Here is a 13004-nt window from a genome sequence, read left to right on the forward strand (position 1 = left end):
GGTGGTCATAAAAAAAATTAAATTGGTTTTTCATTCAAATTGTATGCAGATCTTTCACAGCTACTGCTGCTCGTTGGTTTGGATATTAGCTAAAAGCTTAGCAAAGCCAACAACCAGCAGCCAGCTTTTGCTTTGCCATACTGAGCTCCGTGGCTAGTTTGTGCCGTTCGCGCTCTTTCTCTCTCATTTGCTTAGTCTTTCATTCTCTCTCCCTTTCTCTCGTGCGTTGAGTATCTATCTGCTTGGCTCTCGCTTGCTCTGGCTCTCCCCGCACTGCCAGCTTTGTCGTGTGTCCTTTGCTTTCGTTTTTGCACTCCTTTATTTAGTTTAGTGTGTTCAGTTGCGTTCTGGCATCGTATCCTGTCGTTGTCGCTGCCTCAGTCGTTGTTGCGTCCATTGCGCTCGCGTTCTGCGCTTACCTCAACCATCGTTTCGTTTGACTTTGAGTGCATTTAGGGTCGCCTGCAGTCAGTTTACCTTCCAGCCCTGCCGTGCATCCAACAATATTGACAAAGGCACATTTCTGATTGCCAAATCGGTGTTTGGCCAGTGTAGTTATTGTGTCGCTGGTGACTAGATCCGAGTTCGACTGCCCAACGCAGTTCACGTAAAGTTCTGCAGCCGCTCCACCCCCGTCCGGTCCGCCAATTATCGTTTTCGCAGTGCGTCCGGCTTAAACGGCTTCAAAATTAACTACTCAAAGTATCATCACAACGCTATGTCCCTCTCGGCCATAGCCAAGGTAAGTGCTCCCTCCGTGCTCGATGCCCCCATGTTAAAAAATAAAATGCTTGCTGAAAACTCACTCATCCTACGCCGCCAAAGACTGTCAGTTGGTTTGAGTTAAACTCATACTGCAAACATGCGGTTTTCGCCCATGCGCACAGCCGAAAGCTTTTGCGCTGTTCTTCGCACTGTGAAATGGCGCGTCCAGGGCTGCCAGGCTGTGCTCGGGAGCAGGACACCGAGGCAGATGTATGCAGCAGAAGGCGGACTCGACAACCCTGCCCGTCGCACACAAATCAAACTTCGGCTCTCAAAAGCAACCCCTAATCAGAGAAAAGCACCCCAGCGAAACTTGTGAGCCATTTTGTTGCAGCGCTCGCGCTGACTCTTGAGCGCGCCGTGCCGTGGCCGTCTGCGAGTGTCCTTGGCGCGTCGTACAGGCTTGCTTTTGCTTTGTAGCAACCAGGACAACGTCAAATTGGTTAAGGTTAATGCCCCTAGCCGACCTTGATGTACGACACACATCGGAACTCGGCGCCGACTCGGCCTACTCTCGGCTCCCTGACATTCTCGGGATGTTTCCGAATTTACTTTCACATGGGTTCAACGAACTTTTAGGCAACTTATTATGCTCCCATATGTATGTATGTATCTGAACATACATACAGACCAGACCCATCGCTCTTTGTTGGCCTATGTGGGCTGGCGCTTATTCCTGGAATTAGTCTGCTTTTTGGCCGAACAGAATAGGGTCCTTTGTATATAGATGCACGCGCACACACACATACCTACATTCATATTATTTTGACGCTTGTCCGGGCCATTGGCTCATGTTACTGTTGCTCAGAGCATTTAGTCCTTCGGCACAGGCGGTCAGTGTGTGTACAACTTCCGTAGCGCTTGCAGCAATTGGCAATTAGCACAAGGCTCCTATATGAATCATGTGGGTATTCCAATAGAAGAGGCTAGAACTAATTGTGTTCGAAATTTATAATTTAGTCAAATTAAATTGGTCATTTGCGAAATATTTGAATTGAAAATATACTTAACTGCTGAAGGAATGAAAGTGTGTTTAGACTGTGAAACTATTGACTTAAATTAGTAGTAATTAATCCGACGGGTGATATTCGTATAAGAGGCAGGGTTGGTAATAAACCACAAAGATGTTTTGAACGCTTCCGAATAGATTAAATTTAAGTCGTCTGAAGACGGACGTTATATTTGTCATAGTATACTTTCAGGCAGCCTATCTAAATTATGGAAATATGGAAAACATAATTAATTAATTAATAATTAATTCAATAGTGTTAAAAAGTTTAAAAATTCCTGCTAAATTTTTCATGTTGCAAATCGACATTGAATAAAAACAATTTCAACAATTTCAGGATGTAAGATATTTAACTTTAAAACGATGCAGTCGGCGGTAACTGACTGCTCAATTTCTCAATTTCTTTTACCGATTCTATCAATGATTTCCTCTTTGGAAAAAGCTCATCTTCAAAAATGATAAATAATGGTTTCAATCACAAAAAAATAAATAAAAAAATATATCGTGTGGATATTTCAACATTAGTGAATTTTCCTAGAGAATTTGTAGTGATAATATTATTAATGTTTGCAGGTTTGCTACGGCCTGATAGCCGGCTACATAATTTATTGGTCTATTAGCTTAGAGAGTCGGCCTATCCACCCTTAAAAGTTAATCTCTGGTAGATACAAATGAATATGGAAATTTTAAACTTACCTAGAAAACCTCATAGGAGGTTGTTTTACGAGTTACGAGGATATATTATTTGTTTTGTTGTGATGCTGTACTACTGGATACATACAGAAGATACTGTTAGCCTTACCGTAGGCCATATGTCAGAATTTAATGTGTTTTACCAAACAACTAACTTTAATGTCTATAGACAACAAAAATAACATTGCCTTCTATTTCACTGACCTAAGAGAACCGAGAAAGTAGTAGTAATCTCTGTAAAACTTGCTAATTAAGTTACTCAGTTAAATTATAATCCCCGAATGTTAAGGCTACTAAGATGTATGCATTTTTGATTTAGAATATTGTATTGCCATTGTATATTGAAAATAAAAGTGAAATATTTCTTTTTGAAAATAGCGCACTTCAGTTATTCAAAGAATGTGATACATACAATAACAGCAAAATGGACTGAATAAACAACAATAAATTGTTTATTATTATTAAAAGTAATATTATAATGATCTCCATACATTCAAACTAACTATAAAGTGGTTGCCACACTGGCCAATTCCAGTTGTAGAAACCGGTGTGACCGCAGCTCGGATACACCTTCATGAATATGTATTTTTATCAGCACTACTTATAAATCTCTTAGGCTCTCGAGGAACTGGTTTCACCAGAGCTTTATTCTAAACATGCGTAGAGGGTGTGTGATATTGTTCTGCGTGTTGATGTGTGTGTGTGTGTGCGTTATCAGTGCCAACCTGTTCTATGTCGACTTAAATTGTTTATTCAAATGAGAGCGGCACACATCTCACAAAAGGGGGCTGATACGGCAGCTCGTTGAGATTGTGGTTTCATTTTGAGCCCGGTACAGCTCGAGTTGGCAACTGGGGCGCAGGGAACTCTACGAAAATGTCGACTAATCAAGATTCTAATGATTCCCAGCCGATACTCTACTCGTATTGGCGCAGTTCGTGCTCCTGGCGAGTGCGCATTGCGATGAACCTGAAGGAAATACCCTACGACATCAAGCCCATAAGTCTCATCAAGTCGGGCGGAGAGCAGCACTGCAATGAGTATCGAGAGGTTAATCCTATGGAGCAGGTGCCGGCCCTGCAAATCGGTAACTAGAGCAATGATGCCATGTGGCTAGTCATTTCTAAGTTGTTCTCCATTGCAATTCTCCATTTAGATGGGCATACGCTGATCGAATCGGTGGCCATCATGCACTACCTGGAGGAGACCCGTCCCCAACGTCCTTTGCTGCCACAAGATGTACACAAGCGGGCCAAGGTTCGCGAGATAATTGAGATCATTTGCTCTGGCATTCAGCCGCTTCAGAACCTCATTGTACTCATCCACGTCGGCGAGGAAAAGAAGAAGGAGTGGGCACAGCACTGGATAACACGTGGCTTCCGTGCCGTGGAGAAGGCCCTGTCCACTTCGGCTGGCAAATACTGCGTTGGTGACGAGATCTCAATGGCCGACTGCTGCCTCGTGCCGCAGGTGTTCAATGCCCGAAGGTAAGTCGTACATTTCAGCAATTTTCCATGTATATTTGTGACACCACTGATTGCCACGCAGATTCCATGTGGACTTGCGCCCATATCCCATTATATTGCGGATTGATCGTGAGCTGGAGAGCAATCCAGCATTCCGAGCTGCTCATCCTTCCAATCAGCCGGATTGTCCACCGGAGCTGCCCAACAAATAGAATTTTCCGATGACAACTGCAAAACGCCGTAAAACTAAAAAGTGACTTGCAGTTTGTAACACACATAGTACATCTATAACAGGCGAAAACCCAACAAGGCGGCAACAGATATAAGTTTGGAGCTGGAGAGTCAGCTGGTGAGGCGGAGAGAAACAGTCGGATGTGATTCAAAAAATTGCTAACAGCATTTAACTATGCATAAATGCATAAAAATACTATCGATAAAAAATAAAATTTTTAATTGGCATTCAAAACCAAACCAAAAACAATATTAATTATTCTCAAAAAGAAAAAAAAAAACATGATTTAAAAATTGTATGATTTCTTTGGTTTATCAATGTGAAAACAAATTGTCTAAAAGATGAACTCATATGTAAAAACGTATTTTTATGAATTTTATTTAGGCTAACAGAAACAAAACAAATTTAAAAACTAAAAAAAAAAATAACAAAAACAAAAACGAAAAAAACTACAAACAATTTGCAAACTTAATCATGACGAAAAGCAAAATTTAATTCAGGGATTTAAAAAATGCAAATAATTTAAGTGCAAATTTACATTCTATAAACTAAAACGCGCAATCGTATACACGTATGCATACATATGTAAGTTAACTAGAAAAGTTGGGCGCTTTACAACGTAACTTTTTGATGAAAGTACAAAACTTCAGTCAACGAGGAAGTAAACTCCATTAGCAGGCAGAACCGAAAAACCAAAAGAATAACTAACAAATTATTGAGAGTATATAAGAAACACATTCATACTTACCATTACTTAGGCATTTAATCGGAGCGCTATAGAGATCTCTTGTGACTAAAATATACTATAACAAATCAAATAATTAAATGTCTCTTTGCTAAAACAAAAATATATCTACTACGTATTTGAACAAGTCAAATGTAGACTCTGTATTTAACTAAAAAGCACAAGCCAAATGAAAGCCCCATTAAATCGTATGCACCTAACAAATAATTGTATGTACCAGTTGATTGCTAGTTTTCTTCAAATCAATTTCATTGTAGACCTTTTCAAAACAAACCCGCAAATCGTCATCAGGTGGCTACATATAAATCGAATTGCCTGGTCTCGCATCCAACCAACTAACATATACTATGTTAATACCCACAATATTGTAACAGTTCCAAATATTAACTACATATGTATTACAAACAAGAAAAACCAAATAAACTTCTTACCGAACTAAATTGTGTCGATCACTTGCTGTTAACAAATATCGAATAGCTTGCGTGAACGATGTATCGATATTTCTAGCATCGATAGTCCAACCACTGATAAGAGCTGCATTCGCTCTCTGAATGCAAGTACATGTGTATATAAACAAACGAATAAAATAATATTGATTGATTTAACCATGCCAAGTGCAATTAACATGAGTGCATTGAGAAGCTCAGCAGGAAAATGTCTACAGTTGGCCAAGAATGGTATACGTAGTTCCAGTTCCAGTTCTACGATGTCCAGTGAGGCAAGGCCAGTGCTCTACTCGTATTTCGCCAGTTCGTGTTCCTGGCGAGTGCGCATTGCATTGGGTTTGAAGAACATTCCGTATGATATCAGGCCAACCAATCTGATCAAGCCCGATGAAACATACTGCTATACAAATGAGTACCGGGAGATTAATCCCATGCAGCAGGTGCCAGCACTCAAAATTGGTGAGTTTGGAGGAATCGATGAAGTCACATGATGTTATCAGATTTAGGTGTTTAGATGGCCAGACACTATGTGACTCCGTGGTGATTATGCATTACCTAGACGAAACTCGACCCCAGAACCCGTTGCTGCCGCAAGACCCGCTCAAACGTGCCAAGGTGCGTGAGATTGTCGAGATAATTTGCTCGGGCATTCAGCCATTGCAGAATCGCATCGTTCTAGAGCACCTGGGTAAGGAAGCGAGCATGGCGTGGGCGCAGCATTGGATATCACGAGGCTTTCGTGGCCTGGAGGGAGTGCTTGCCGCTTCCTCTGGCAAGTACTGTGTGGGGGACGAGATCTCCATGGCAGATTGCTGTCTTGTTCCACAGGTTTTCAATGCCAGACGGTGAGCTCTATAATCAATTGAAGGGAAGTTGCTAAAGCATATTTCATCTTTCAGATTCAAAGTCAACCTGGATGCATTTGCCAAAATTGTGGAGATCGATCAGAGGTTGGCAGCAAATGAAATTTTTCTCGCCTGCCATCCTCACCGTCAGCCTGACTGTCCAGCCAAGCTGGCCAATAAATAAATTGTAATCAATATCTGAAAAAAGAGTCTGCATTTCCAAATAAAAACTTTAGTTTATTTTAAGTAATATCAAAAATTAGATATACATTAAAATTGAATGAAATCATCAAGTCGAAAACTAATGAAAAAATTTGCTTCTTTTAATATATTCTTTATTATTTTTTTTTGTTTTGTTTTTGTTTTTATATAATCTTTCTTAAATGTGTAATTCATGTTATATGTATGTGTATTTTATAACTTGATGTACCTTGACTGGGATTTTTACTTTACAATTACTTCTGTTAATTCATTACGGATCTTCTAACATCTCTGTTGGTGTTACGGCTTGTTTTGTTATGCGTGTATCTATATATTTGTATGAATATATATAAATATGCACTCAACAAATTTCACTATAACTACTAACATTACCATTTACCATTAGCATTATCCTTTCGGTATAATGTATTAGACATTATAATCGATACACCCGATCCTAACTAACATGAATTTGCTTTCCGTTTCTATCGTTTTTGTTATTGTGTCCAGCTGCTGCTGCTGTTTGGCTATATGTCGCGCTGATCGTAAAGAGTTTCATTTCATTTGATTTGGATTATGATTCCTTAGGTTAAATGTACTATATGCAATTGTATATAATTAATATGTAGAGAGGGTAACTGTTTGGTTTGGTTTGGTTTGTTTGGTTGTATACTCTTTAAGTTGGGCGGGCCTCTCGGCTCCATCATCCAAATTGTACAAGATTTGCTTTTATTATACGAGAAGATTCAAAAATTACGTTTTCTTTTTGTTTTACTTTTAAAATTTGAATGAGCTACGTTACGTTTTGATTTTTTTGTTTTTATTTTTAACACTCTAGACTATTTGTATTTATAAATTTATTTTTGTTTTTCGTCTTTCCAAAAAATGAGACAAAAATCAAATGGAAAAGAAAGCAACATACGTTGAGAATTGAGAAATGAAATTCTTTATGAAGGTTCTGTGAGATATTCGAAATGGAAATCAACTAATGGGTAAATATATATTTATAAAACCTGCTGCTTCGCTAGTTTGAATATCATCTTTATATAAAACTTCAATTGATTATAAATTTTAATAGAGCATAACTAAATATCATCTATGTTTTGTTTTTTCTTTTCATATATATATATATATATATAGATATATATACATATATATATAATTATTGCATTTAGTTTATAATGAAGATTTGTTTTTTACTTTTTCTTTTGTTTTTTTTTTCTCGGTACTTCATCGATATTTTGTTGCTAAAATTTGTTTAAATATTTTGCTAATATGTATAAGTAAAACTTTCATATTTTTATACGAATCTTTTTTTGTTTTTGTGTTTGTTTTTTTTTTTTTTCGCAGTAAGTAAATACGTACTTATTTTATTGCTAGTTAAACAACATATCCTAGGCCGTACATGGCTCTTGCCATACAAAGAATTTGCTTCTACTTATTGGGTGTTTCAGAGCCACAGTAGTGCCCGTACACATTCGTGTGGCTGTGTGTGTGTTTGTGTGAGTGTATTGGTGTTCGTGTGTGTGTGTGTATACATACATTCAATTTATACATACTCTATTATACAATTCATTTGTTAATAACTCACTTTCATTCACTTCGTCTCTTTGTCATTATTTACTTTTTTTTTTTTTTTTTTTTTTTTTTTTTTTTTTTATCACAGTCAAATCATAAAAGATTTAGTACTTTTACTTTTGAATGAGTTTCCATGATGTTTTGCTTGCTTGAATGTCTGCGATTACGAGCGTTTTCAAATGACCAACGTTTAATTGAGGTTTTCTTTCGCTTCATAATGTTTATTTTTATTTGCTTTGTTTTTTATAAAATTCTGGTGTATTAACATTTAGATTTCGTTTCTTTGTATTCTTCGTAAAGTGCAAACTGAGTTTCGATAAATTTTCGTGTAAAAAGTGGTTGGTTTTCCTCTCTTTTTGCCATAATTGGACAATGCATTATACATTATTTAGTAAGTAGTTGTTGTTGACCTTGTCTAAGAAAGTTGTTAGGTAAATGTTTGTATTTGTTTAATATATTACTTGTATATACTTTTGGTGTTGCTGCATTAATCGTAAAATCTAGTGGCTTGTATAAAAGCTTCAACAGAAACTCCCCACGCTGTGCCCCATACTTTGGCGACAACGCGAGAGCAGCGTTGCAACTTGATCTATTATTAGTTAAATTTTGCTCATCCTAAGGTACTCACGTATGCTTCTACTATCTTAGGTTTCATTTGATTCCATTGAAATCTACGTTAAATACGAGAATAAAATCAAAACTTCGATTATGAACAAGAGTTAACCTTTTGTTTTTGGCCTTACTACTGACTGATGCAATTGTGAAATTGAAATGAAATATTAACTATCCTGGACTTGATCATATATATATATACATATATATATATCAATACATATATAATTACACATATATATATCTATATAGTTATATAAGAAGGTAACGTCTGACTGGGACTTGCGTTTAATGAGCTTCTGTTGATGCCAGAGTCTTTGCTTTATACTCATATAGTTTTAGTCCAAGGCTACTTTTGCTTCAATCGATAACGGGCAAGAAAACAAAATAATAAAACATCCATCATGGCAAATTTGTGTTGCAAGGTTTTGAGCTGAGCTGCACATGCCGCTATGACTGAGGGGTAGGCGTGAATCTCTGAAGGACCTGGGAGTGGAGGCGTGGCCAGTTGAAAGTGCAACTCCGCACAGCACCATTGGCGATTGTTTTGTATCATTGTTAGGCCATTTATTTGTATGAATTAATTAATAATAATAATTTGATGTATCACGCTAACAACTAGTTTTATATATTTAGTATGTACGCATTTACTTTATGTATGTATGTATGCTTGTATATATATTCAAATATAATTTGTTTATCATTATTAATAGGTTCAATGTGTTTGCTGTTGTTGTTGTTGTTGTAAGACGGCTTCTCATTATTGTTGTTGCCAATACCATACTAAACACTGAATGGCAAATGTGGACAACTACATACATACATACATTGTACATATGTATGCCAATTTTTGATTTGGTTTTTTTCTTGATTTTGTTTTTGTGGTTGTATTGTTTTATTTTATTTGCAATGGCATCTTCAAACTAACAATCAAAGTCTGGACACGCTGCGTATACGTGATAAATAAATCTGCATTGCTTTGCTCTTGCCACAAAACTTTACATACATATATTATATTTTCATTTGCACACTTGTCAACGGTATGTATGTGTGTGTTTGTTTGTTTATAGTTTATATATATATATATATATATATACGTGTGTGTGTTTGTGTGTACATATTATTATTATGCATTTATATTTAATTGTCCTAATAACAGTGTGGAGGCAAAGCATAACAAAAATGATAAGTAACAATTTCATTTATGATTTACATACTATATACGTATAGATGTATGTATGTGTGTATGTATAGTTTTTCTGTTTACCATACAAACGAAAATAAATCGGATTTTTATTGATACATGTAACTCTTCCTCTTATCATATAAGTTGTTATTCATATATTTTTACAGAGCAAAAACTGTGGTTCATTGTTTTTTTTTTACTTTTTCTTTTCGTTTACTTGCGCTCTTGTTTTTTCTTTTCTTTTTTAGTTAGTTTTTTTTGTATTGTTTTTAAACGTTTTAAAGTCAAGATTGAAATATTTATATATATAGTTAATAAAAGTTTATTTTTCTTAATTTTCATTTGCACTAGTTTAACTCTAATAGACTCCGTCGCTGAAATAACAGCATTTGTTAATAACTTTTATAAAGCTCGCAAAATAAAATATGCGAACGCCTCTCCGAAGGATCTAAACCTGAACTAAAGTGTCGGGGATGCTGGGAAAAGAGGCGTGATTGAGTGATTGGCTGATTGGTTGATTGGTTGATCGATTGATTGATGTCATGAAATGATTCAAATATGGAGACCGATTGAATTGAATTCTCATTGATTAATTATTTATAATCCGGGTTAGAACAGGAAGAAGAGATGCATTGAGAATCGTTGTAAATATTTTGGGCAATTGAAGCTGGCTTTATTATACAGCGAAATGAAAGAAAAACAAGCATAGTCACATGGTCTGACGGTCTGGTGGAGCCCCGAGCTCAGTATTTCGTCTTCTTTTTCGTCACATACTCAGTCGATCTGGCATGGCGGAAGGCATGGGCGTGGGCGTGGCATAGAGATGGGTCATATTAACATTGATAACGGGTCAAATTTACGATTAGGCTACGATTCGGCGACAAGAACAAGAGCGAGAACAATTCGGACCAGTGGCAAATATTTGATGAAATAAAATGCCCGCTGCTTTAGTAAAATTTGTTTTAGTTGTTTTGCTTCTGAAGTAAAGCTTTTCGTCATTTCAGAAAAAATTAATTATTTCATAATTAATTTCGTGTTTCGTTTAAATCGATATCTATACGCAACATACATATATATGCATGTGTACATACATATATACAATAATAGCTATTCGCTTTTTGTTTGCTTGTGTTTTCTCTCTTTTTTTTTTTTTTTTTTTTTTTTTTTTTTTAATACATATCACAGATCCAGTACAAATATACATATGTGTATATTTGTTTTTTTTTATCTTTGTTTTTTTTTTCTTCGTTTTCTCTACATTAATTAGAAGATACCGTATAAACCTCATATATTTAACATAACTCAGTGAGCAGGCGCATATGATAATATATATTTTAGTATGTCCAATGTTCGAGTGAGGGGGTGTGAGTATGCATGTGTGTGTGTGGGGGTGTGAAGTATCTATGAATATGCCATATATGCCTATGCATATGTATATGCATGGCGCCGTTGCTTCTCTCTCGATTGCCATGACAAAAAGACGATAAAATGTACGAATTTTGTTGTTTGTATTTGTTGTTGATATTGTTGCTGTTGCTTTTGTTGTGGTTGTGATTATGGAAGGGAAGGCCTAAAAGGGTTTCAGTGTCTTATGCTTGTTCCATTTGAGATAAGTTTCTGCGAAATCGTATTTCAAGAATTCAATGTTATTCTTCATCGTTGTAGTCTTTATATTGCTTGTTTTCTTCTAATCATATTTGTCTCTGTATGTGTGTGTGTGTGTGTTAACGATTTGCCATTAGGTTTGACGGTCTATTATTGCTGTCAATTTGATTTGTTATTTTGTTATTAGCCTGCACTCTTCTGTACGCCTTGCTTCTCTTAAAAATTATTGCATTTTTTTAGTTATTTAAAACTGTAATTATACATTATAAGATAACAAACAAAAAATGTTTTCTTTTATTTTTTGTTTATCATTTGGTTGTTGTTATACTCATTTTTTTATCTTTTTTTTTTCTTCTTTTGCATGTTTCAAGGCACACTAGCATTTTCAACTGTACTTTCAATATTTCAATGTAATATTATTTTTTAACTTGACTTAAGATTTGTATTTCATGTCAATGCTTATTAAAGCATTTTATATGTTTGTCACAATTTTGGGTTTTTGTTTGCATTTTCAGTAAATTTTTTTTTTTTAGAATATTTGTAACTATTTAACTCTTCGTCTGGCGCAAATTTATTATTATTATTCTTATATTATTTATATAAATATTGCACAAATAAGAACAAATGTAGATAAGCTTTAACAATAATAGCAAAAAATAAAAATAAAATAATGTGAACAACTTTTCAACTTATTTGCATAAACTTAGCTTAGGGTTGGGTTTATAATTCATTTAGTTTTTCATTTATTTATTTTTTATTTTTTGAGCGTTTTCAGTGATTGTTTTGAAATTGAACTGAGAGTTTGATTGTTTGATTGACTGACTGACTGTTGATTGACATGATAATGTTGCAGAATTGTTTAGAGTACGCTGTTAGTGGAGCTGTAGTGGTGGTGGTGCTGGTGGTTTGTGAGTGGTTTGGTTTTGGTTTTGGTGAACAAAATGGCTTTTCAATTAAACACATTGAGATTTTGGTTTATTTCGTTTTTGGCAATATTTTTATTTAATTTTTGCTTTTTTCTTCATCTTTAAATTAGTCAATAATAAAAGGGAGCTTTAAACTACATAATATGTGTGTGTGTGTGTGTGGGTGTGTAGGTGTGTGTGGCCATAATAAAACAATATATATATATATGTCTTTATCATTAACTTTACAGGTAAATCATATGGATGTGTTTTAATGAATATAACAAATCGAAGTGTGATGCTAAAATAATTATTTTCGTTTGCTTGTCTAGCATATAAATACAACGGGATATTTTTTGGCCGATTTGTGTGTATGTGTGTGTGGATGTATCCTTTACAGAGCCATTGAAATATTTATTTTAAATTAAAGTTAAAATTGTGATGTATATTCTTCTTTTTTTTTTTTTTTTTTGTGGGGGTGAAGAAGAGCAAATGTAGTACTTAAGATTAGAATGTATGTCAAAAATAATGGTGAACAGAATTCCAAAAACAAAATATAATAGATAAGAGTTATGGTGAATGTAACAATGTGCCAAACGGATTTCTTTCTCTCTTTAAAGGCAATAAAAAAGAAATTATGAAGAAAAAAATTATATATATGGAAGTCAAGGGATCCAGTTGGAACTGGAAACTAAAAAGTCGCACAGACAATTAAA

General features: G+C 35.3%; 2 protein-coding genes across 4 annotated transcripts; both read left to right on the forward strand.

The window, feature by feature from the left end:
- The first annotated feature begins 332 nt into the window (after positions 1-332).
- LOC6572402 (probable maleylacetoacetate isomerase 2) lies at positions 333-4529 on the forward strand. Of its 3 annotated transcripts, none has more exons than XM_001998475.4 (4): positions 333-742; positions 3377-3554; positions 3624-3954; positions 4016-4529. In XM_001998475.4, the coding sequence occupies exons 1-4, from the start codon at positions 719-721 to the stop codon at positions 4143-4145; spliced, it is 663 nt and encodes a 220-aa protein (XP_001998511.1). In that variant the 5' UTR covers positions 333-718; the 3' UTR covers positions 4146-4529. The 3 variants fall into 3 exon arrangements, with proteins under 3 accessions (XP_001998511.1, XP_043863521.1, XP_015021857.1); XM_044007586.1 differs by lacking the exon at positions 333-742 and adding an exon at positions 1571-1669; XM_015166371.3 differs by lacking the exon at positions 333-742 and having other exon boundaries at positions 3176-3554.
- An 891-nt stretch (positions 4530-5420) lies between these two features.
- LOC6572401 (probable maleylacetoacetate isomerase 2) lies at positions 5421-6460 on the forward strand. The gene is made up of 3 exons (XM_001998474.4): positions 5421-5815; positions 5871-6201; positions 6256-6460. The coding sequence occupies exons 1-3, from the start codon at positions 5518-5520 to the stop codon at positions 6383-6385; spliced, it is 759 nt and encodes a 252-aa protein (XP_001998510.2). The 5' UTR covers positions 5421-5517; the 3' UTR covers positions 6386-6460.
- The last annotated feature ends 6544 nt before the right edge of the window (positions 6461-13004 follow it).

The sequence above is a fragment of the Drosophila mojavensis genome, unplaced genomic scaffold, assembly GCF_018153725.1.
Source record: "Drosophila mojavensis isolate 15081-1352.22 unplaced genomic scaffold, ASM1815372v1 contig_19, whole genome shotgun sequence".
In the NCBI taxonomy this organism is placed as follows: Eukaryota; Metazoa; Arthropoda; class Insecta; order Diptera; family Drosophilidae; genus Drosophila; species Drosophila mojavensis.

Bases quoted from the DNA above. Each gene is read 5' to 3' on its own strand.
- LOC6572401 (XM_001998474.4), top strand. From the start codon at position 5,518: ATGCCAAGTGCAATTAACATGAGTGCATTGAGAAGCTCAGCAGGAAAA. The intron at 5,816-5,870 runs GTGAGTTTGGAG...TTAGGTGTTTAG, and splicing joins GGTGCCAGCACTCAAAATTG to ATGGCCAGACACTATGTGAC. The intron at 6,202-6,255 runs GTGAGCTCTATA...TTCATCTTTCAG, and splicing joins CAGGTTTTCAATGCCAGACG to ATTCAAAGTCAACCTGGATG.
- LOC6572402 (XM_015166371.3), top strand. From the start codon at position 3,344: ATGTCGACTAATCAAGATTCTAATGATTCCCAGCCGATACTCTACTCG. The intron at 3,555-3,623 runs GTAACTAGAGCA...TTCTCCATTTAG, and splicing joins GGTGCCGGCCCTGCAAATCG to ATGGGCATACGCTGATCGAA. The intron at 3,955-4,015 runs GTAAGTCGTACA...ATTGCCACGCAG, and splicing joins CAGGTGTTCAATGCCCGAAG to ATTCCATGTGGACTTGCGCC.